At 41.7% G+C, this 25,533-nt stretch overlaps 1 protein-coding gene across 5 annotated transcripts in view; it reads right to left on the reverse strand.

The window, feature by feature from the left end:
* MYLK (myosin light chain kinase) overlaps positions 1-25,533 on the reverse strand; it is a 325,041-nt gene that overhangs the window by 45,230 nt on the left and 254,278 nt on the right. For all 5 annotated transcript variants that reach the window (XM_045031718.1, XM_045031717.1, XM_045031713.1 and 2 more), the window contains 3 exons: positions 17,422-17,472; positions 16,206-16,333; positions 12,919-13,072 (listed from right to left, as the gene is read on the reverse strand). In XM_045031718.1, the coding sequence (XP_044887653.1) occupies positions 12,919-13,072; positions 16,206-16,333; positions 17,422-17,472 (333 nt within the window). The remainder of the gene's footprint in view (positions 1-12,918; positions 13,073-16,205; positions 16,334-17,421; positions 17,473-25,533) is intronic.

Below are 25,533 nucleotides of genomic sequence, written 5' to 3' on the forward strand. Positions count from 1 at the left end.
CAGAAAGAGGTGCCAGACAGAAGTTCTGCACACGGCGTGTGCACTTAGGGACCCCAAGATTCAGGCACTGGCTGGATTCCATTCAGGTTCTAGAAGAGTAAAACACCTGGGTATCCAGAGGCTTTGATTCCCCCCTCACATCAGTCTTGTGAGTGGATGAAAGAGGCATCCAGCCAGATCCCCTAGTGCTGCAGAGTGATGACAGTGTAAAGGAAAAGGGGATAGTTTGATCAAATTATATTAGTTCTGTATTAGTGCTAAATATTCAGGTTTTTTATTAAAACAGGGACAATTTTCTCTCCATTGAATACTCATCACTTTTGTGCTTTGACTGGTTTCACTTAGCCAGCATCTTTTTCTTTTTTTATTTTTATAATTTCCAGTTCACCAATAAAAAAAGAGTTTTCCTCAAAATGGAATGTAAAGGGTTATAACTTTTAAGGGGGATAAAGAAGTTTCAGATGCACTCACCATGAGCGTCTCCAGCAAGAAGATAAAGAGGCTTAATAATTTAGGTGATCTGTACTCATTTCTTGGCAACACTTAAAACACCATTCCATTAGGAGTCATCATTATACAGCAAACCTCTAATTAAACCCTGAAATATCAGAAACCAGATGCAATTTTGACCTTAACTTCCAGAATGGCTTATTGCCCTTCTTATTTGTTAAAGATTCAGGGCCTGATCCTCTGGTAGCACAAAGGGGCGTTAAAGAGGGCATAGATTCAATTTATATCCACTTTTAGACCCCTTTATATTGCTAGACTGGTGTAAAACTGCCTTCATGTAAACAAGAATCTCAGTGTGACTCTTTACAGGTCCAATTTCCCATTCCAGGGTACTTTTTCCAAGGCACTGATGTATTATTATAATTTATTATTTCTATTATGGTAATGCCTATAGTTATCAACAGAGATCAGGACCCCTTTGGGCTAGGCACTGCACAAACACATAGTAATAACCAAGCCCTACTCAGAAGAGTTTACTATCTAAATAAATAAGACAGACAAAGGGAGTGAGAAAGGAACTATTATCATCCCCAATTTACAGATGGGGAACCAAGGCAGAGATAGACAAAATGACTTGTCCAGGGTCAGACAGAGTTGAGACATGAATCCAAATCTCCTGAGTCCCAGTCCAGTGACTTAACTACAAGACTACCCTTCTTCTCCATCTTATTAGCACTACTGGACAATCTCCTCATAGCAATGGATAGAGGGGAGAACTCAATGCTCCCATCACTCACCCTATCAGCAACATTATACAATACAGCACAGGGTATGACATTGATGGAGTACATGAGTCCAATCACAGAACTCCAAGAGTGGTGATAGCTAACTGCTCCTTTTCGCTACAAATCGTTATGTCTGGCAATACTACTGAGATCTACCCTGCCTCTCTCCTCTTCAAAATCCACCTGAGATTGTGTGGAAAGGTGCTGAGACAGGCTCTGCTGCCAATAAATGCTAGTGACTCCCTGCTGTATTTCTTGTAAACACCTTCATCACAAAGATGTCCCAGTGCCTACAAGAGATCAGCACCTGGATAAAGAACAGCTGGTTCAAACCAAACCAAAGTAAGCAAAGGGAAAATCACTTTGAAGAACTAGCTGGGACACCGACCTTCTGCCATTTCAGAGGCATTTACCAAGGTTTGTCAAAGTAGTGTGAAGCCATGGGGTTATGTTGGACACAAGACTAAATGTGGACAAAAAGTGACAAAAAAATGCCTTCTTCCACCTTTAGCTTGCTATGAGGCTTTGCCCTCTCCTGCAAGGGGAGGAGTTGGCCACAGTGATCCACCTCTAGAGTGGGATAGTGTAATTCAGTATCTTGCATCGAAGTTGGAAACAACATAGAGGCTCTAGTTTGTGTGGAACGTGGCAGCCTGCCTCCTCAGTGGGACATCACTCCTGCACTGGCTCTCAACCTGCTTCCACAGCCAAGTCGAGGCTCTGGAGATGATCTCCAAAAAACAAAAACAAAAAAAATCAATGGGTCAGGACACAGCTATATTAGTGACCTCTCCAACCAAGACTTGAACAAACAGCTGCAGCCCTCGTGGACTGTGTAGCTCACAAAACTCAGGACAAAGTATGCAAGAGCCAGAGAGAAGACAAACATTCCTTGTCAAAAGGGCTTGGCTGTGAAGCAAATTACTAGACAAATTAGACTCAGAGTTATAGACTTTAAGATCAGAAGGGACCATTATGATCGTCTAGTCTGACCTCCTGCACAACGCAGGCCACAGAATCTCACCCACCCACTCCCCCTAAACTGTGTCTGAGAAATTGAAGTCCTCAAATCGTGGTTTAAAGACTTCAAGGTGCAGAGAATCCTCCAGCAAGTGACCCGTGCCCGACGCTGCAGAGGAAGGCGAAAACCCCCCAGGGCCTCTGCCAATCTGCCCTGGAGGAAAATTCCTTCCTGACCCCAAATATGGTGATCAGCTAAACCCTGAGCATGTGGGCAAGACTCACCCGCCAGACACCCAAGGAAGAATTCTCTGTAGTAACTCAGATGGGGTGGGATCTAACATCTCATCACAGGGCATTGGGCATATTTACCGCTAATAGTCAAAGATCAATTAATTGCCAAAATTAGGCTATCCCATCATACCATCCCCTCCATAAACTTATCAAACTTAATCTTAAAGTCAGATATGTCTTTTGCCCCCACTGCTCCCCTGGGAAGGCTGTTCTAAAAGTTCACTCCACTGATGGTTAGAAACCATCTAATTTCAAGTCTAAACTTCCTGATGGCCAGTTTATATCCATTTGTTCTTGTGTCCACATTGGTAGTGAGCTTAAATAATTCCTCTCCCTCTCTGGTATTTATCCCTCTGATATATTTATAGAGAGAAATCATATCTCCCCTCAGCCTTCTTTTGTTTAGGCTGAACAAGCCAAGCTCTTTCAGTCTCCTTTCATAAGTTTTGAGTCTCATAACCACAGGTTTTCCATTCCTCGGATCATCCTAGTAGCCCTTCTCTGTACCTGTTCCAGTTTGAATTCATCCATCTTAAACATGGGAGATCAGAACTGCACACAGTATTCCAGATGAGGTCTCACCAGTGCCTTGTATAACGCTACCAACACCTCCTTATTTCGACTAATCCTAATTCTGATTGCCTCGAGAATGCTCCACCCTTCTGATAATTGTTCCCACCAGGAGAAAACCCAAATAAAAACAAAATGATGCAAGAAGAACTTCCTTGAACCCATGAATAGAGAGAGAGCATAGTACCGCCAGATGACCACTACAGGACATGCACTGCAGATCTAATTCCCCTGTGCTACATAAAACAGAGGATCTAATCTAATTTAAGCATTTTTGGGGTATAGTCACATGACATTATCTGGTAGCTCTGCTAACTACTCAGTGATTCATTTTACCACGCCTACAAAAATTACTCTCAACTACAGACTGTATGACATACTTTAGCCTTGACTATGCAGAGAATTTGCAGATGCTCCCTTCATTTGTCTGTTTTGTTTCTCACCAGTTTACTCCACAGGATTTAGAAGGTTATCCTGTATTCATCTGTCTGCACTGGAGGCTAAAGCGCTTTGCCAAAACACATTCCCTTCAGGAATACTGAAATCTCCCCTAGCATGATTACCAGCTTCCAGAGGAAGAAGCTAGTGTTTTGGAATGGGGAGGGAAAGTTAAGCATACTTCTATATTGTCCTCCGATTTCAGTGTTTAATACACCATTAATGTCCCTGGGGCAGGCTAATTTCAAACCAATACTTCATTTTTACATGATGTTCAAGCCTTTGCATAAACAAACATGCAGAACGTAAGATTTATCTTGTTGAGGACCTCACGGAGGTTCCCATTATACCATAATTTACTATTTCCTTTTCTGAACCCCTCCACAACTGTGATCTGAAACCAGAATTAGAACTAAGTGAAAGGGTACCCAGAAATATGCTGCTGTTTGTGTTTACTTACATAGGAATGTACTTCCAAGAAAACAGACTTGTTCAAAATGGATCTCCCCTACGTAATGGCCCCAACACTCTTAAGCTTTACTACAGTAGTTTACACAAATAAAGGTGAATGGGTTTCTCTCCCCAAAGCCAGTTAACATGCATTTGCAGGAACTGACAGACATATGATCCTGAACTCAAATGAAACAGCTAAAAGGTACAATATGCACTTGATTTCTCTTTGGTTTTCCATTGAAGCTTATTGTGCTAGCTCTTCGTGCATTGATTGAGAGGTCCAGGCACTAACAGATAATGTCACTAGACCTGTCCAAAATGTTTGCAACAAAACCTGAACACACATGAAACTCACACAGTTTTGAGAATTGTTCCAACTTTGAAAATCAGACAAGATACATCAAAAGATTCATGACCCTTGGAGCAAATGAATTACATCACTTTCACTGTTATTCGTGTGGGGGTGAAATGTCACTAGAGCTGACCAGAAAACAAGAATTCCATTTTGTAAAAAAGTTCAAGGGTTCAACATTTATTTTCATTTTGCACTGGAATGAAAACTAGACCTTTCAAAATGTTTTGCAAACAAACAACCCAACAAAACCACTAAAAGCCCCATGCCAGAATACTCAATGGCCTAGTGGTTTGGGCACTCACCCAGAATGAGGGAGACCCCAGGTTCAAGTCCCTGATTAGGAGAAGGAACATCAGCTCGGCCTCTGTTCCCCATGTGAGTGAGCTGGGCTATAGAGTCAACCTCTCCTGTTGGAGCTGTTCCACTTTGTAAAAGTAAGTGAATATTAATGGGACCACAGAGACAGACTCAATATCCCAGGGATAAGAGCGCTTACTCTGCCTGATTCAGAGCAAGGACATAAACCTGGGTCTCCCACATTCCATATGAGTGCCCTAACCACCAGACTACTGGTTATCCTGGGACTGCAGTCTCATTATGTCTGGATCTGAGCAACCACCCCAACAAAAATGTCCTCAAGACCAACATTTTTTTGCAAAAAGTTTCAGGTTTGACAAATCTTCATTTTCTGACATATAAACAATGAGTTGAACATTTCCTGACTAGCTGACCCCATCACCTCCCTGTAGAGCTGGTTATTGGGAAGGTAGATTTCAGGTAACATTTTGAAAGCACCTAAGTGACTTTTGAGCCCACGTCACATTTTCTGAAGTCACTTAGGCACTTTGGCTCCTAAGTCCCACTGATGTTCAATTTGGCTTAGTTTCTTAAGTGCCTACATCACTTTTGAAAATTTGACCCTTAATCCACAAGAGTTGACTGATCACTACAGGTAGTGTCAACAAAAACCAACTTGCTCTAAGTCTATGACTGGAGCTGGCATCCGTAGTCGAAAACGGCCAATAGTAGGTAGAGCTATTGATCCCAGGGCTTTGGAGTGGAACCCGGAGCTGGAGCGCGGAGCACCTCCGGAGCAGTGGAGCTGCAGGTTTTTGCCTAGAGCTGGAGCACAGCTCGAAAGCCCTGATTGATCCCAGGCCAGCTCTACCCACAGAGGCAGAAGTGGTGGTCTCCTAGGGCAGAAAAATGTTTATTGACTGTACCTTGTGTGATATGCGTTTTCCAGTGTGCTTAGAGAAGCACACACCTCATGGTGGCTGGTGCTAGGCTCTAAGGGTAGGTCTACACAGCAGCTGGCCGTGAGGCCTACAGCCCAGATGGACAGACCTGTGTTAGTGGAGCTTGTGCTAGCATGCTAAAAATAGCTATGGAGATGTTGCTTTGACGTTTGGGTTCAGGCTGGAGCTAGGCCGGGGGTTTCAGAGCCCAAGCCACATTTGCTATTTTTAGCACACTAACGTGAGCCCTGCTCACACAGCTCTGTTGACCTGGGCTGCAAGACGCTCTCCCAGCAGATGTGTAGATATACCCTAACAGTTTCCAGAACTGCTCTCCATTAGAATTGTTTTCCAGTCTTCCCTGTCCTTAATTCCAATACACTAGGGACCGTCCAATCTTTATTAACTATATCATGCAAACAACTTCTCAGACAGGAATTTGCTGTATAAAAATAATGATTTGCTAGATTGTCACAGCCCTTCCTTGACACTGCTTAGCCCTGCTCAGATCGTGACTCCAGCTACACAGGAAAGAGAGAAGCTAGTCACTAGATACTCCACACTTGTAGCAAGTGGGTGGATGGAGAGGAATAGAAAGAGCACTGGCTCCTTCCCGCACCACTCCAATCACCTGTCAAGGGTAATGGTTTCGGCACACAAAGGGGAGTAAGCTGCTCCATGAAAGGGGGAATGGTAACTTACTCCTTCCTCAGAGCAACATGGGAGCAGGGGAGGAAGTGTGTCATTCTGAGTCCCAATCTGTTCTCTGCTCCTGCAGCAATGTAGCTATGCACCACCCCTTACTCAGAGCAGATTGTAAATTACAATCTGGTCCTACACGACCTATAACAACCTCTGCTAGGACAATACCAAACTCTATCTTCACTACATTTAGTTCCTTTTCCTCCCAAACTGGATTCAGCAGCACCTCTTCCTCTGACAAATTCTCAGGCTTTTTGGTAGACAGGTTTTGAAAGATACTATGGAATAATCTTTAATTAACCCATTGAATTATTTCACTTGAAGTGCAGAGAAGAGCATAGCGTGAATCCAGTTGGCCTTTAAATCACTATTATTTATAAGTCTAACTTACAATTCTGTTCTAACTTTTCAGTGAAATCTTATGTGAGCTGTTTAACTTGTAATTTTTCCCGATGAGGAAAGAGACTTTCTAGCCTTCTTGTTGGGCCAAGAGACCCCCAGCCTCAATCCCATATAGATGGCATAAGTACAGCCTATTCAAGACACACCCACAAAAAAATTCTATGCTACCTCAATCTAGTTGGTTTCCCAAAGTGGCTCAAATTTACAAAGTCCACAGTAAATAAATTCCATTCCAGGAGACCAAAAAAGGAATATATCCTTTTTTAACTTCTGGAGCAGAAAATGGAAGCTGTTCTGCTACTTGATCCAAGGGTCACCCTGAGCCAAAACAAGTAGGTATGTCTCATTTTGCACCAGTAGATTATAAGGCTATAGGGAGTTCTTAAGCAGCAATCCTGTTTCAATGCAGAACCCCTAAATCAGAGGTTATTATATTCACAGACCTTGAAAGAAAAGGATACTGTTGTTCTTCAAACTAAGACAGCATTGAAACGACATTTGTGAGGTGGTTTTCTTTATCTGATCTCAAAATTGGTTTGGTTTCTTTCTAAATCCAGTTATCATATTACTATACAATACTATTATTAGATATTACAATAATTGTCTGCCAGATAAAGAGCAGACAGAAAGCAACAGTTTAATTCCACTCCACAGGCTGTTTAGCCAGAGAAGGTATTTAATATACTGCTAAAGCCAGTTGGACAATATCCATGCCGACAGCACTGGCAAAGCCTTCTTTTGAAATCCATCAGTGGGAGAAAATCGAAACCATAAAAGGTCATAATTGAACTCTATGTTACTGTTGATAGGACTTTGGGGTCATAGCAAATCTCTCTGCTTTCCTTGGAAAACTGTGACCTGGAACTTATTTTCCAAGGGAGAGAAGTGCTATAATTTAAAGGTATTGTACCTTATGGATGTTAATTTACCACAGATTTAGCATAACATTAGACTGGAAAAAACAAAAAAAATCTCTTTTCATAAAAAACCAGTACAAGAGAAGCTGAAGTGCGCTACAGTGAACACAACTTTTCCTCTCATAAAACATCTTCCCCAAATGCCAAATTGCAAATCCTGCGGTTAGCTACGTGCACAACCCCCAATAAGTTTAGCTGGAGCTCCACTCCCAGAGCTAATTTGAAATTTGCCATCCACCTTTTCTAAAATCTTCAAGAGATTTGCTCCAGCCTCTCTTAAAACTTGTCCCTCACTACTCTCCCAGTTCAAACCACTGGCAACCTCTCTGCCTCTTACACAATAATTAAATTAAGTTGCATTGTTAAATAATTGCACTGTCTTCTGAGGATCTCAAAGCACAATGACGTCACACAACACCCTACTCAGGAAGATAGATTGATCTTCCCTCCTTTACAGATCAGGAAACATAGACACAAAGAGATAAAATGACCTTGCCCAAGGACACACTGGAAGTCTGTGGCAGAACTAGGAGAATTCAGATAGACCCACTCCCAGACACGTCTTTTAACCACGAGAACATTTCCTTCTCCTATAGGCCTAACAGAACCAACATACATATAATGGGAAATACATTCTCAAGAGCCTTTTTTCAAACCTTATGTTCAAAGGTAACAATCCAGTACTGGCTGAGTGATGGTTTGGGTGACCTAATAAGTTTGGTTTCCCTCTAATTTCTATGATCCTTCTGCAAAAATCTTTGGTGTTGATGTGGCTGTGAGGTTTGTCACGAAGCTTTAGAGATGAAGCATTTGTAATCTCCCCATAGTGTATGTTGTGGTGCTGAAGACTGTAAGAGGGCAGTATAAAGCATCCCTTCTTGGCCAACTTGCCCTCTTCACTGGAGACAGGAGTCCCTCTAGAGGCAGCCCAGAGGAAGGACAAGCAATTGGAGGCAAAGAAAATGCTCGAATTCTACTTCTGCCTCTGACACAGCCTTCCTCTGCAGTCTGGGGCAAGTCACTTAAATTCTCAACTTCAGCTCCCTCATCTGTAAAAGGGGGATAATCACGTGCCTCGCAGGAAACAGCAACTAAACATCAAGTAGTTGCTTGTGAAGAGAAGATGAAACACATTGTAGCAGAATTCAGTATTAACACTCTGGAGTTAGACTGTTTTCCTGGGATTCGTCATTAGTTGCTTCACGCCCCCTCCCCCCCCCCACCTTTCTTTCAATATCGCAAAAGTTGGTGTTAGCTTTTCCAAAAGGGGAAGGTGATGTATCTGACACAAAAATGGAAAGATTCCCATTGAGCCAGATTTCTTAAGCAATCCTAAAACCTGCCAAGAGGAAGTACCATTGTTACCTTGTCATTTCCTGACTATAGTATTGAGACCAAGGTACTCAGGCCAGTGTGTCGTGTGGAATGGTTTTAACTTATGGAGTTGGGCTCTAAGCCTATGCCCTTTCAAGTCAGAGAGCCCTGCCACTGAATTCAGTGGTCTTGGATCAGGGCCATGATGCATATCTCATCCAGAAGCTAACATATATTTCGTAATTTTTGCTTAGAAGATCTGCTGCTAACTCAGAACTCCAAGAAATGGAAATACCAATTTCCTTGGAGAAAATAATTTGACACTAACAGTTGGTTGTAAATCACTAGCTGTGTCCCAGAACATACAGTTATGGATTTGGTACCAGAATCACATTACAGAAAAGCCTCTCTTAAGCGACTATTCCAGGGACAAACAAATTGGTCATTTACTGGAAGTGGTCTTCTAAAATAGGTGAGGCAGAAGATATTGTGGGTAGTTTTTGGCAATCTCTTAAGACAAGAGGTTGCTTTCCTAGGGTGGCTTCCTTCCTGTACAGGTTTTACAATATTGTTATTACTTGTAGACCCTCAAAGTTACCCAGGGAATCAGTGTCAAGCTCAAACTCCCCCTGACTCCAGTTCTGTGCACTAATCACCCAGCACAAGTAGTCTCCATAATCTGCTTGGATACCTGTGTGATTTTTCAGGTTGGAGCTGCATTTAATGAAAGTTTAGTTCACTGATCTTCATTAAGATCACAAGGGGGAAAAAACCCTTAGAATAATTCAAAACTGGGACTCTTTCCAGAACTGCTTTTTCCATTGCCAACAATGAAGCAAACAGTCTTTGACTACTCGAACTCCTTAAATGTCAGAACCCCTACTTGGTTCAGTTATACTCACAGCTGAAGTCTGAGTCTGACAGTTTCAGCAGTGCAGGATAAGAGTTTAGGAGCCAGATTCGTCAAAGGGGGAATGGGGAGATTTTTTTTTAAAATTTTATCCAGATGTTAATGAAAAATGCCATTGCTATTTATAAAAAGCATGTGCTGCTCATATATTCAGCTATGGACTGTGGGCTAAAATACAGGTTTGACTCCCTGGAGTCATGGGTTGAATCACAGAAGAATCATCTCTGCTTTGAATCTTGGCAGAGTCAACTCAGTACTTTGTCTTTCTGTAGCAGATAAACCAATGTTGCAGGTTACTGTGCACGGGGCTTTTCAATGAGAGGGCTTAAAAACAAGGTCCTGGCTGTCCTTAACGATCCCATGGCACTTCTGGTATGGTGACCTAGACCAAAATTTCCCCTTCCCCATTGGGGTGTAGTGCGCTATGCACAGTTTGTGGTTGCTGCCTTTCTGTCTTAGAGGTGGCTGCACTTCAGAGGTGCTGCCTGGATTTAGTTTGTGAAGAGCTTTTGAGATCCTTTGGAGTGAGAGACTGTACATATGAATGTCATGTTATCTTTACCATGCACACGGATGCTCGGCTGTCCAGACATTTAGAATATTACCGTAATATTTCCTTATTTCTTTCATTTTGAATTTTAATATGTCATTTACTTTTTAAAATTCAAACAGAGACTAGCCTGCCAGCTACCTCTTTAAAGGAATCTGGCTCTAGGTCAGTCCTGGCCCACTCCTGCAGGAGAACACACGTTCCAGACAACATCTCAATTCTCTAAACACATTCAAAACCCAAGCAAGTACCTTGATCAGCCAGCTACGTTTTGAGCAAAGAACATACAAGGTGATGTGATTTTTAATCTGTAATCCGATAGGGAAGCAGCTCACACAAAGATCACAGAGCCTCAATATAAATAGCTAAGACAAACAAAGCCGATATCTGGCACTAGCCAGATTTATAGCCACTTTATAAATTCTCATTAAGGGGGGGGCAAGATTCTGCCCAGCACACTGGAGACGGTGCAGAAAATGGATGTGCTCGGACTGCAGCCTCAAGGAATAATTCTGGCTGACTCAGCTAGAATTCCTGCAGGGTTCTCTCCAGGGTGTGCACAGCTGGAGCCACTGATTGCAGTCTCTCCAGGCACACAAACCGAGTGACCTTGCCATGTTGCCTGGTGCAAGATAGACAGGGAGAGAAGTCAGGGCCCCTCCACTCCGTTTTAGACAGCAGGTGCCCATAAAAGTGCTAGCAAGGGGCAGCAACTGTACTCAGTAATGGGATTCTTCCCCTTGTGCCCAAGCAGAGGAAACTCCTTGTGTCCATCTCTGCTTACAGCATGGATACCCAGGTAAGGCTGGCAGGAATCTTGCCTCTCCCCCCAAAAAAACTACAGCTAGCAAGCCATTTTCTTCATGCAAGTAGAAATCCTGATGGCAACACATTTCTGACATCCATCATGCCCACTACAGTTCTTAATTCAGCTACAAGTCTAGTTGAAGCAGTTGGCAAATTTGCAATAGTAATTTTATCTGGGAGTCATCAGCTAGAAAGCATGGCAATCTCAAGCACATTGTAGGAATTCTTCACCCAGTTCTCCCGAAGCATCTCTGGGAGCCCCACTAACCCCGCAGCACATTTCCTGCCAATGGCATCATGAAGGAAGAGGCTGGAGCTTTATGAGGTTTTAGAGTTCAACATTTTCTGTGACTACTGATTTTCAAACCAACATATTCCTCAGAGTATAAAATTGCTACTTACATAATAACTACATGAAGTTCACAGAATAACAGGAAACTGAATTTCTTACATTGCTCGACTTTATTTAATAATTGCACTTGTCTGTCCAATTGTCTTTTAAATGTAATCAGCAATCTGGTTTAGACAACAGAAATAACCATGTACTTAAATGGTCAAGAGGCCTGTATACACAATACATACAGCAGCATAAAGACACAGAGTGTTCACTCTTCACAGGATACTATACTTGAACATAAGGTGTAATTTTAGTTAGTAGAATCATATCTTACTCAATAGATCCCTGGGATGAAATCCTGGCTCCATTGAAAATCAATGGGTATTTTGTCATTCACTTCAGTGGAGCCAGGACTTCATCCCTGGCCTCATACCTGCATTTCTTTAGAGACAATATTAGTTGCCTACTACTTGTTCCTCCTTTTAGGACTACAATTATGGGAGAATGACTAGGATTCTATTTTGGCTAATGTCATCAACAGACAGGCTACATAAATTCCAACTGCCTGGACAAATTCTGGCCTCAGACACACCTGAGTAACCCCATTACAGACAATGGGTAACTGCGGGTAGAATTTGGGCAGCAGAACTTTCATTACAAGTGACCCTGCACAAAGTGGAAAGAACCAGACTGGCAGTTTGAAAAAACATCTTCTTTTACTAGTAAACTGACCAAATTTGCTCTGGAGCCCTTGAGAAGGAGTAAGTCTGAAGCCACACAATTCCATTTGACAGAGTCACTATTCAGAGCAGAAACAAGCTTTTAAAGCATCAAACACATGATTCTTGCTCAACTTTTCATACACGTTTACAGAAAACTTGTGCAGCCCTTGCATAAACATGTATGCTTTAAAAAGGTTGCCTTTATAAATCAACAGCCCTATAAAGTGACTACACACCAGGACAGTTTCCAAATTGTAATCTCCAATACAACACAAACCTCCTCAACCCTTCAAAAACTGGCCTTTCCCAAACTAATAGTCTAGTGAGCATCTGCACCCTACAAAGGGTTAATGGGAGGAGGAGGACTGGACTTTTGTCTACACATAAACAAGGAACAAATATAAGAAGGATTATTCTGCCCCTCTCCCATCTCTCATTACAATAGTCTTCAGGTTAAATTGAAATATAAGGTGTCATCAAAACAACAGGCAGATCACCAGCTGGTGTAAATTAGAATAGCTCCAATAAATCAAAGGAGCTATTCTGATTTTTACCAACTTAGGATCTGGCCTAGCAATTTAATTTGTTAAATGGACCCATTTGCTTTCACAGGCTCTTGAACGTACTGTGCTGTTTTGCTCTGATTGTTGGTACAGCACCCAGAGCACCGGGTGGGTCTTTTATAATAGAATGAAATATTTTTTCTGCACTTACCGACAACTGTGAGGTTGACTTGTGCTTGTCTGCTGCCCATTTTGTTTTCTACCACTAAAGTGTAACATCCACAATGTTCCTGCTTCGTTGAGGATATAGTCAGCTTACTGCTGTTTTCAGCATTCTCAATTTTGATGTGTTCGTTTTCCTGAATCTGCCAAATTAAACAGAAGAATTGTTAAAGCGCTTTCAAAAGTGAGGCTCCCAACCTCTCAGTCAAGTAGGGGCCCACAATTATAGCACTAGGAGAGCAATGTAGATAATTCCATTACTGCAGCGAGTAAGAATAGCTGGCAAAGAGTGAAACTAACCAAGAAAGTCAAGAGATGCAGGCTAGTAGTTCAGTGGTCCCAATCCTGCAAACTATACATGCACACAGTCCTTTTGAGTTAATGAGAGTGCTTGGGTGTTAGGGTCCACCGACTAAAATCCCTTTGCAGGATCAGGAAATGTAGTTGAAAAATTGCGTCTAACTGGCAAAAGACCAAATTCTATTTAAATTGACATCAATAGGAGTTTTACCACTGACTTCACTGAAACCAAGATTTGGCCCCAAGAACACTGGTTCATTCGCCATTCACTTCTGGAGGCCCAACTTCATATTCTGGCCCAGATCATCCATGCCACTATCTGATTCTAGTCTCCATGTGTCCATATCAGCATTGCCACACAAATTATCATAATAGTTTCCTAGACTTGAACAGCGGTTGGTTGGAGTCGAACTGCACTGGCAGAACTGCGTAGGAAAGTTTGCAAAGCACTGGCCTAGCTTTAGTAAGGCAGTCTGACTTTCCTAGAATCAAAAATAACTCTCTAAAATTAAAAAAAACAAAACAAAACCCCCCCCAGAAAAATGCCATAGAAAGTATTTGTTACCCTTTCAACTTCCATTTTGATTCTTCTGATACATTCACCTTAGAATTCTTAAAGTTACCAAGCTGAATAGAATAAATAAATCATTATAATTCAATTGGAATAGATAAAGATTTTAAGATGGTTTCAGAGAAAACCAAAAGTCAAAATCACAGCTGAACTCCACAAACATTTTAAGTACTTGTAAATATAACTACTACCTTTCAACTAAACCAAGAACCTCAGCATAAATGTCAAAAAGATGTCCATTTTGATTCGTATTAACTTGAGACATTATAGGGAATTAAAAAAACCTGATGCTACATTGTAACTGTAAAAAGAGTACACTGTGTTCTTATTGTGATGTAGACAGCATAATGTCAGTGCCCTTCCTCCTCCCACCATTTCCTGACAGATAAGAGATTTTTCAATTTATTCTCTGCTTTTCATTAAAAATGAGGGCTATTTAGTTTAATTCTCTTGTCCGACATGTTTACAGAACAAGAAATCATGAGGGTCAGAGCAGGTCTCTCCCCTTAGTTTAGATATAAAGCACGCTTTGGCATCAGCCCACTGAAGTTAACCTGATAGCTGCGTCTTCAATACTAGCAATAGGAGTAAGTATTTTGGGAGTAAGTAGTAACACAATTTAGGTTCCATTCAAGGTGTTTTTCTTCCATCAACCTAGTTACTGCCTCTTAGCGAGGTCAATTAATTACAATGATGGAAAAAACCCTTCTGGCATAGCTGTTGCTGTGCTGCTGTAGCACTTGTGGTGTAGGCATAGCTCAGTATTACAGCTACTCCCAATGAAGTCAATGGGAGCAGAGGTAGCCAATGCTACACACTCATGAAAATCCCACCCCAGAGACTCCATTCGCTGGAGTGCAGCTATGCACGCACAAGATACTGGTCTGTAATTTGCTGAGGTTCCATTGGGATTGTAGGTAGGTAGCATGATTCTCAAATTTTATTCGACTGCTTCAGTGCCCTATGAGAACACAATATGCCACCAACAAAATGGTCATATGGACAATTTTCCCCCACCAGTTCTAGTCACTGCGCTACATGCCCAGGTCACTCAGCAGGAAAAGGACCTCAGGCCTCTCCTTGCTGAGTTAAAGGAGAATTAGAGAGATGAGGTGGATGAGGTAATATCTTTTATTAGACCAACTTCTGTTTGTGAGAGACAAGCTTTTGAGCTTACAAAGAGCTCTTCTTCAGGTCTGGGAAATGTACTCAGTGTCACAGCTATACAAGGTGGAACAGATTGTTTAGTGTAAGCAATTCATGCATATTTCAAGGGACCATTCAAGGTGAAGTGGTCAGTTAACATCTCTGCAGTCCTAAGGAGGAAAAAAAATGAGGAGGGAGGATACAGTCAGTTTTAGATTGTTGTGATAAGCCATAAATCCAGCATCTCTATTCAGGCCCTGATTTTTAGTGTCTAGCAAAGGTATTCACTTAAGCTCCTAGGCTTGTCTTTTGAAGATGTAGTGCAGGATTCCTTTGAGGACACTGAATCTCTTTGAGGCTACTGCAATAAAAATAATATTGATAAAAATGGTCTACTTGGTCCTAAATCAATCTTTAGGTTGCAGAAATTTAAAGAAGTTTGGAAAAGAAAAGCTTCAGAGGAGATACCACGAAGGCATATAAAATAATGAATGGTAGAGAGAAAATTATTTGGATGCTACCAGGCACCCTTTCCATAATATAAGAACAGGATACTTCGGAATAAAAGGCAACTGGCTTAAAATGTTTAAAAAGGTAGAACTTGCAAAAGACTCTACAATTAATACAGAGCCCCGAAGTCCCCGATGAAATGTTCAACACTCATCTTGACAAACTCAGGTCTAGATTCTAAGCTTCCTTGTGGCAGGCACTGTTTTTATCTGTGTACTGTAGAGCGCTGAGCAACTTCATAATAAAATAAATAGTAGCTGCTCCAGCAGATATTTATCTTTGCTCCATGCCAATAAGATACTCCAGCTTCTGCTTGCTGAAGATCACACTGAGCTGCTGAGTTTAAAGTGTTTGAACTTGTTCACTAAAGCCCTGATTCAGGAAATTTTCCCTCTTCAGGAACAGTGCTTAAGTATGTGCTTTAGCCCCAGTGAGGTCAATTAATTAAAGGGAAAGGAATCGTACAACAATAGTTTGTGGGAACATTTATATCCACAACAAACGAGTGTGGAGATATTTTTGTTGCAAGATGCTCTTTACTCAAGAGTATCTTTCAGTGGTATTTGGTTCGATCTGCAAAGCTGAAAACCTGAAGCACCAATGAAGAAAGGGGGATTTCTTGTATCAAGGGCAGGAGAGAAACATAGAACACTTCTTTCGGATTATGCATCCTTTTAGTTAGACATTGTTTCAGGTATTTCTCAAATTAATCATCATGCATTGTTAAAACACGACAAAAGACAATTTACCTGCTTTCGGAATTTCATCCAGGTGCAAGTTAAGGGTGGTGTTCCTACTACTTTGCAAAACAGTTCCACTGATTCACCAGCACGGACTTTTCGGTCTTCTGGAAACTGAATGATCTGAGGGGGAAGAACTGAGAAAAAATCCAGCTCTTTAGAGAATTATATTTTCTATTTTCCTGAACAGTTGAATCGGTACATATTTGGGGTCAGGAAGAAATTCCCCCCCAGGTCAGATTGGCAGAGACCCTGGGTTTTTGTTGTTGTTGTTGCTGCTTTCCTCTGCAGCCTGGGGCACGGGTCACTTGCTGGTTTGAATTACAGGAAATGGTGGATTCTCTGTAACTTGAAGTCTTTAAATCATAATTTGAGGACTTCTGTAACTCAGCCAGAGGTTATCGGTCTATTGTAGGAGTGGGTGGGCAAGGTTCTGTTGGTTGCAATGTGCAGGAGGTCAGAATAGGTGATCACGATGGTCCCTTCTGTGAGGTAAAGGAATAACTGGCAGCAATAATACATCATCTCCTTCTAATGGCGGATCCACAAGAGGATAAGACACACACTTTGCCAATGGGTGTCACAGTTATTTGCTGACAGCAGAGGAATGTACAAATTTGGGACTCCTTGGTTCAATTCCAGATTTTGGAGGGGAAGGGGCTTTAGTGGTTACGGACCTTTCTGGCACTGTACTCCATCTCCTGCCAATCTTTTCCACTCTGCTCCTATCCTCTGGCTCCCATTCTCCTCCACCCCCAATTCCGGACTTCTTGACTTTTGAATTCAAGTGCTTCCTCTTTTGCCTTCTCACTGCCTGGGCACCAGTCAGCACAGTGCTCAGAGCACAGGAGAGATGGTTTTCCTGCTCTGAGATCTAGTGCCCAGCAGCCCCTGGCTGACCCCTTTTGGATGAAATTTTTGAAAAATATTCAGCCTGGAGCATGGCAAACATCAGCTTCAATGGTTAAAGTTTGCCCAAGTTATAAACAACTGAACACAGGGTCCTTTAACAGAAACTGTTGAGCAACCTTAAGTTTAGGTGGAGCTACTAGAGAAGGGGAACATAGTGCTTTTGAAATTCTCCCCCTAGAACATCACACCTACCATTAATCAGAAGAAAACATGTAGCAGGCAAACATTTGTTTCAAGGTAGGAGTGGCCTTTTCTTGGAAATCCTACTGCATTACTGCCTATGCTTACTGTGCAACAAAATGCAGCTGTTTACCTGCCTTCGGGGGGGTCTTTGGAGGTGGTTTCTTTTTCACTGTTGCTTCACCTAGTAAAAAATAAATAAAAAAAATTAAACAGTTCATTAGCAGGTGAGTTTTGGGAGGTACAAATTAAATTATACAAATAGTCACATTCCTGGCAGTATTGTTGTTGAGCTCACTCCAGCACAAAATCTATGTTACACTTGTATTGCTTCTCGAAAGCACTTCCAAGGAGTCTGACCTGATCCTTAGAATACTCACATTTAAAGCTGGGATTTTCAAAGGTGTCTAAGGCAGTTTGGCATCCCTGTTCCTATGAGATTTGTGCTCATCTGCATTTTGGCGGCGACGCCTCTTGATGACGCCGCTTGTCGCCGACAAGTGATGTCATCGAGAGGCATCGCTCCTGAATTTCGATGGGGACGCCTCTCGATGACGTCACTTGTCGACGGCAAGCAGCATCATCGAGAGGTGTCCCCGCCGAAATGCCGCTGAAATTCAGCGGCATTTTGGCGGGTGCTCTCCTGGGGACCAGGACGCAGGCGCATTAAGATGCCCCCGCGGGCACCATGGCGCCTGTGGGCACTGCGTTGGGGACCACTGGTTTAGAGAAAACCCCAATTAAAACTAGGTAGTTGATTTTGTATTTCTTATTTGCGTCTCACATGTGGATATAGAAACTGGCATATACAGGAACTGAACACTAGTATTTTTCATTGCTTTTATGAATGGGGACAGCTTTTGCCATTTCCCAAGATGCTGGGAATCACATCATTGTTAAAAATATGGACTGGCATTTTCAACCTAGCTGCCTACATTTAGGTTCCTAAATCCATGTGTATGCAAGACAAGGGCTTCAGCTCTCATTGACTTCAGCAGAAACTGGGCTTTCTCCATATTTTCAAATATTTGACTACATCTGTTTTGGAGCTTAAATATTCATACAGCAGCCGAACCTATTTTTGAAACCTTTGGCCCATTATTTGTGAGAAATGTGATGGGAGATCAAATTGTAAAAACTCACTCTCTCTCTCATATAAATCTCCCCTTTAAACAGATACTGAACATTCTGTACCTGCAAGTATTAGCCTCAGTCTTTATAAAAAAAGCCTTTTTCTTGAAGCTGTGGAACATTTATTTAGAACTGCAGTAGTTTTATTGTTCTGCGCTCTGAAAACAGTAATGCAGATAGCAAACAAAATACAGTTTTTACAGCTTTTGCTCATGTTACTAATATAACTCACTGCTCACTCTGTGTTACATGTCCCTTCTATACCTGGTCCATGCAGGCTATGAGTGTGCTACAGCTGCTAAATAAATACAGGGCTTGGTTTTTTTAGCTCAAATGGTAGAAACTCAGCTTCTAGCTATGGTGTTCCAAGTTCAATCCCTAGTATTAGCAGAGATAGCAGCTCTCACTTATCACTTTAGATTGTTTCAGTAGAAAGAACTTTATAATTCAGTTTTCAGCATCAATGCTTTTTCTCTTCATTTTTTGGGAATATCTTACAAAGTTTGGACAATGAAACTGGTCAATATCACTTTCTGTTTATAAAAAAGTTTAACTCCTCCCCCCCAAAAATATGTTTCGTTTTCACATGCGCTGCATGTATTGATTTTGGTTGGGACCAGAAGTACTGTGATACACAGAAAGTCTATTCTCATAATATTTACAGCTGAGTCACAAAACAGGAAGTATTGTATAGTCCCTAAGAAGCCCTGTTCCTTAGTGACTTCTTTAGCTGGTTATTGGTTCACTTTGGTATCTACCTTTGGGGTGTTTACCCTAACATAACTGAACCACCAGAGCATTTCATATTCACCCATCTCACTACACACTCCTTCAGGACCCATTCCTGTTTCACTGTAGACATGTACAGTGTTGTTGTAGCCATGTCGGTCCCAGGATATTAGAGAGACAAGGGTGAGGGGGTGAGGTAATATCTTAAACAGAGCTTGTCTTTCTCACCAGCAGAACTTGGTCCAGTAAAAGATATTACCTCACTCTCTTGTCTCGTTAACTTTAGACAGATACTTTTAGAAATACCCACAACTCCTTAAAGGGGACTATCAATTTTTGGGTTATCAGCCTAGTTACCTCTGGGTCTTGTTCAGCATCAATGCTCTAAGGATGGTCATTTATCTACATCAGGTAAATACCCTCCAACCCACACCTCTGCACCCAAAATCTGTATGAGTAAAACAGAAAGAGTGAGATCCTATATGTAACTCCTCAACTATGTTTGCTATTGGCCCGATTCTGCAATGCCTACCGATGTTGAATAGTCTGTTCCCATGAGCAGTCCCACTATCAATAGCACCTACTTATGTGAGTAGATGCTAGTCATTAATGGTTGTGGAATCTTGCCTTCTATTTGTATTGTAACCTCCAAAGCGAGGTTTGATTCTGCCCTCACTGAAGTCAATGCAAGTTTTACAAATGACTTCTAGAGGAGTGGATTGTGTCCTTTGTTATTTGTTCAGCACACCTCCATTACTGTATAGTGCCATGTACACTTATTGCACTATATTGGTTTATACTAGGTATATATTATTCTTTTTGCTGCACTGCACATCAGATTCTCCCTGTCCCCTAAGAATATTCTAAACTGAGAGTGAAATTAATATGGACTGTCCTCTGAGAACAATGAAGGCTTTAAGTGCTAGTTAAAGCTGTGAAAGTGATCTCACTGACTATGTATTGTAATAAGTCTCACATGAATGACATTAAGGGACTTCAGTGAATATGAATGAGCACAATTTGCCACATACTTTCCTGGGTTAAAGGCACAACGGCCAACTTTTAGAAACCCAGTGCAGGACAAGTAACAGGAAAGGCACAAGGTTTTGATCTAACAGGATCTATGTTAAACTCTGTCTGATACATTCAAATAGTCACAACATAAACTATATACATACCGCTAAATCCTGGCTAACAGGCAAGGTAATGAGTGGAGTCATTTCTAGCTCTGAATTCTCTTGTTTTTGTAAGATTCAGTCTGACTACATCTCACCGGATTTTTTTCCTGGTTACCTACATTTCACTCTCTAGCTTTCCACCTGCATGTACTTTCAAGGAGATATATACAATACAATACACACACACACACACACAATATATGTATATACATATTCATACGCATCTATCACTTCCCTCTGCCTACTACCTGCCAGCCACTCAGTTCATAAAACAAGAGTGCCTAATCGCATCATTCCACATTATTCATTCATTCACAGATTAACCCAGTGATAGTTACTTCATCAATGGAAATGACCAGCGTGTATATATATGTGAAGATGTACAGTGAACCACCATCTGCTAAATTTACACTGCAAGTGAAACTAATGCACAGTGCTTATCCCTGTGAGAATTAAGGGCCATGCTCAGGCAGTTTAAAAGGCTCTCGCATCAATGAGGATTTCCGTACCAGCTGAGCAGAGAACATAAACCTATCACCTCACTCAGCTGGGATTGCTGTTTTTAGTATAATACACAGATGCTGAAAGAATCCTGAACATTACTTGTACTTAACAGAAGATGTGCAGACTGCCACTGCACTTCATCAAAAGAACACAGACTGGGTAGGGGTAGCGAGAAGGTCTGACTCATGATCCTGATCTTATTTTGCAGCCACAAACAGCTCTGGGCAGGAAGAAAAAACTGGGGCAATTTGGGAGGAGTGCATGCGTGTATTACAGAGTTTATAGCTGTCCTCACTAACAGAATTTACTTCATTGTTCTTGGACCTCACCCTGAAAACTCCAGCTCCCACTGCATGTCTCCTGCAAAGGGCATAACCAAATTTCTCTCATTAGCTGCTGGAGACAGTTACAAAAAAAGAAGGCTAATAACATTAACCAAGTTGACAAGGTCAAAATGATTGTTTTCATTAAAATATTTGAGCCTCTTGGAAAATGTTAGTTATTTGGTTCAAGGCTGCTTCAGCTGTTTAGAAAAGACAATGTGTCTCTCTCCTGATATTTACATTGAAAGGGGCTGAAGCAGAACACCAGCTTACAGGAGACAAAAGGACACAATATTCTCTCCCTAAATGAATCAGCCTCCCAGAAATGACATAATGTAAACAGTGCCAGGCTGGTATTTACATAACTTTATAGACAGATTTGCCTGTTAGGGAGTTTGTTTGAGCCAGCCGGAGGATATACATTGAAAGGGAAAGATTCCTCTACAGGCTGATATCTGTGGAACATTTGGTCGGGCTGTTTCCCTGGCCCCGATGTTAAATTCATGGGAGCAGAGATGCTTGGAAGCCTTTCTTTCTTTGTTGTTTCCCTTTTTTGGAATTCTACTAAAAATAGTCAGAGTCCCCTCTCCCGGAAGCTGCTCTCTGCACAGTCTGAGCCTTCATAAAATATAAAAGGAAAAGCAAATGTAACTACAGCATGGACACTTGGTCGTCCAGGTAAAGCCTGTCCTTCACATTGACCCCAATTCAAGAAAACATCCTTATTTAGGACAGCACTTCCAGTACGTGCTTAAGTCCCACTGATTTAATGGGCCTGGAGCACATTCCCAAAGTTAAGCACATGCTTAAGAGCTGCCCTGAATAGGAATGGACTTCAGCACATGCTGGAAGAGTACAGGTAGTACCCTTGCCATGTGTTTGTACCGTGATCATATGCATCCAAGCAGCAGAGTAAGGCAGTGTAGGACACATCTCCATGCACAGCTGCGCAGGACGTAATCCAGTCATGGCTCAGTGTGAGGAAGGAGCAGGGGCTACAATCTTGAGACTCTCCACACCATGCGAAAACAGGTGTGGTGAGATGTCAGCATGGATCCTTCCACCTCCCCCCCCTTATGATTCCTTAAAGGCACAATGCCTTCCCCAGGGATCCTCCCGGAGCAGCACATGGTAGCCCTAAATACATAAGAGTCTTCACCTCTCCTTGGCCAGCACAGGGATTAATATCTGGGGACCATGTTCTCCCTGAAATAAAGGAAATGAGCAAAAGGTAACTTGGGTAGGAAACTTCTCTAGCTATCAGGAGTAAAAGGATCTTTTGGTCAGTCTCATATCCGCCTTCAAGATATGTTGGGAATCTGCTGTGCTACAATTTCAATCTACAGTGGATACATAAATTGCATTTAGCACTGACAGATGCTAAAGAAACTGCATTAACAAGTGTTGGAATTGCCCATAGCAGTCTTGAGACCAGGTCCAACTGTGCTAGGGCCTATACAATACATAGTAAGAAACAGTCCTGGTCTTCAAGAACATACAGTCCTGGGAACTGAACATACATCTTCTAAGTCCCACGACTAGACAAAAGATCATTGTTCCTTCCTTGGGCCAGATTTTTCCTGGTGTAATTCCACTGACCTTTTATATTAAAATATCATCTATGGTCCCTTATAATACATTAGCAATTATGCATAACAGCTAAGAACAGAAGACAAAGAACAAGAAACGAAAGCACTGGCAGAGACACTCCCTACCCAATTAAGCAAAGTTATGGGGATGAAAACTGCTATAATCAACTAGAGAAAGTGGCATGGAACACCCGGTATCTAATAGCTGGCCTTCTACCCCTTCATCAGTCAGCAACAAATACATTCCAATGGAAACATTGCAACCTTTCATCTCTTAAAATACAAAAGACTGAACAACCCTCTCTATCTCCTACATCAAACATGCAAGAACATCACATTTTAAAATACAAAAATATATCAAATAAGAGACAGAACTCAAAAAGCAAACATTACGACCACCATCTTGGCTGACACACCAGGATTGAACCAGGGACCTCCTGACCTAACAATGTAAGCAGCTAATAGTTTAAGCTAAAGGCCCAAGTCTCTTTAGGTAGGGCTGTAAGAGATTCATATCCCCTATGGTCTGGTGACAGATAGATGCCTACAACACCCAGTCACCACTGGAGAATGTGGAGTATAAGATTAGACTATAATGCGGTGTCCTCTGGTACTGTAATGTATTGCTGTCCCATGACACAGATATTAGAACATACAGAAATAGCTGGAAAGGAAAGTAGAGCAGCGACAAGAGAACCTGCCCAATAGTCCAGAAACAGTAGTGAAGGGTTGAAAACTAAACAGTTCCAGGTTCACAATTTATCAAGCAGCAATTTTCTCACAACCTTTTGAGACAAATGCTTATTAACTTAGTAATCAAAGAGTTAAATTTGGTGACAAACAGAAGCTAGACAGAATAAGTCATTTGCCATCCAGGCCAGAGAGTAGGGTAACATTTTTCTATAATATGTCTATAATAGTTTTTATTTTTTCATTAAAAACGACCAGCTGGTTCAATGGAAAATCCCATATTTAGCTTCTAAAACATTTAAAGACAGATCCAGCATTACTTTTTCACCAGCCTCCTTTAAGAATTCTGGGGAAATTCACATAGACTTTCCCAGGGAAGAGAGAAGACACACTGACACACTCTTTAGCCTCTTTTACTCAGAAGATTAAATATAGTAGGAGACATTATTTTCTTAACAGCCATGGTAGATGAGAAGACTGGTTCAAAATAGCTTTGATAGGACACAGGCTGTTCCTACAACACATTAAACCAAGGTTAGTAAGTATATAGAAACCAAGCATGAAATAGAAATATAGGCTCCTCAGATCTGGCCATACACCACTGAAATCAATGGGAATTTTACCACTGACTTCAGTGGGAGCAAGGTTGAGAAGTCGGGTTCTTGTAGTTTTCATGTTCCTCACATACCAGGAGGTTGTGAACACTTACAACCTTCATCGTCTTCAATTACGTAAGACGTGGTGCTAAGATGTCATGGCCGAACTTGCAGAATTAGGTCCTAAAACCAAGTTCTTGAGTGGATATTTAGACTCCAAAGTATATGGGGCTTGATTTTCAAAAATGTGGAGCATTCAGCTGCTCTGAGGGACTTTGGGAAGGGTGGATAGGTGTTCAGCACTTAAGGAGTCTAAGAATGGATTTAGGAGCCCAGCTTTAGGCTCCTGTTTTTGAAAACCTAGTCTGTCTTATGTTTCTGTTTCATACTCGAGTTCTCATATGCTTACTAGATTATTTCACTGGAAATGTACAGTGTGTAGCATCTCTCTGGTTCAGCCCTATGTTGCAAAAAACATATTTCTGGACAGATGCTCTCATTTTTCTTCATGTAGGACAATTAATAAAAGTCACTCCTCTTCTGGCAACATGCAGTTATGTAGGATGGACTATAAGCAAAGCCTATGGAAAATACTGCTCTTTGCCAATGTTCACTCAGTTAGAAAATGTCAGTATGGCATAAACTGTACAGTAACCTGGCAGGGATTCAAGTAGCATACCTGGCATAAGTTAGATAGTAGTGAACTAGGCATCAAGGAGGAATAACTTACACAATAGGTGACTATTTCTCTATTGTTTTATATATACACATTAACTGGATTCTCTATTGTAAACTAAGGCACTAATTAAAGATTCAACAAGCTGAGTCTCTTATGCTCTTTTATTTCAACTAGTTGACGCTTGACTAATTCTCAGTTTCACAAAACCCAGGTGTGCCCAATTGAAACTTCTGCTCCAAATGCCTGGAGCTTTGGGGAAGCTCAGGTCCAGATCCAAGTGCTCAGTGTCCTCTTCATTGTGTATATTAAGGAAGCAGATTTCAGCTGGGAACAAATCCAGTCCCACTGTCTATGGGGAAAGAGGCTTCCCGGCCAATGAACGGGTTATTCCAACGTACAAGATACGGTGCTGAATGCTTTGCAGTTACTGCCCAGAACACAGCCCTGCTTTTGGGAACACGCTACATGTCAGCATGCAGTGGGTGGGGCATGAACATCCTGGGAAAAGGGGTGGAGCGAGGGAAGCAGCTTGAAGAAGCTTACTTGGACCCTTAAAATGCTCCCCACTCCCTTAGGGAGTGAAGACAATCCTCATTGCAACAGAATTGTCCTCTCCTCCACCCCTTGCTGTATCTGCACAGTGCCTGGGGCCAGTTACTTGGACAGGGCATGGGATTTGCTCTTTAGGGCAAAATCCTACATCCATTTCTGATGCACACATCTCTGCTAACACATTTTACATCCCCTAAACACACAGATCTCCCACTGCTGCCTGTTGGAACAACAAAATACCAGGTTTGATATTTTTCCTGCATAATTTTGTCCT

The sequence above is a fragment of the Mauremys mutica genome, chromosome 10, assembly GCF_020497125.1.
Source record: "Mauremys mutica isolate MM-2020 ecotype Southern chromosome 10, ASM2049712v1, whole genome shotgun sequence".
In the NCBI taxonomy this organism is placed as follows: Eukaryota; Metazoa; Chordata; order Testudines; family Geoemydidae; genus Mauremys; species Mauremys mutica.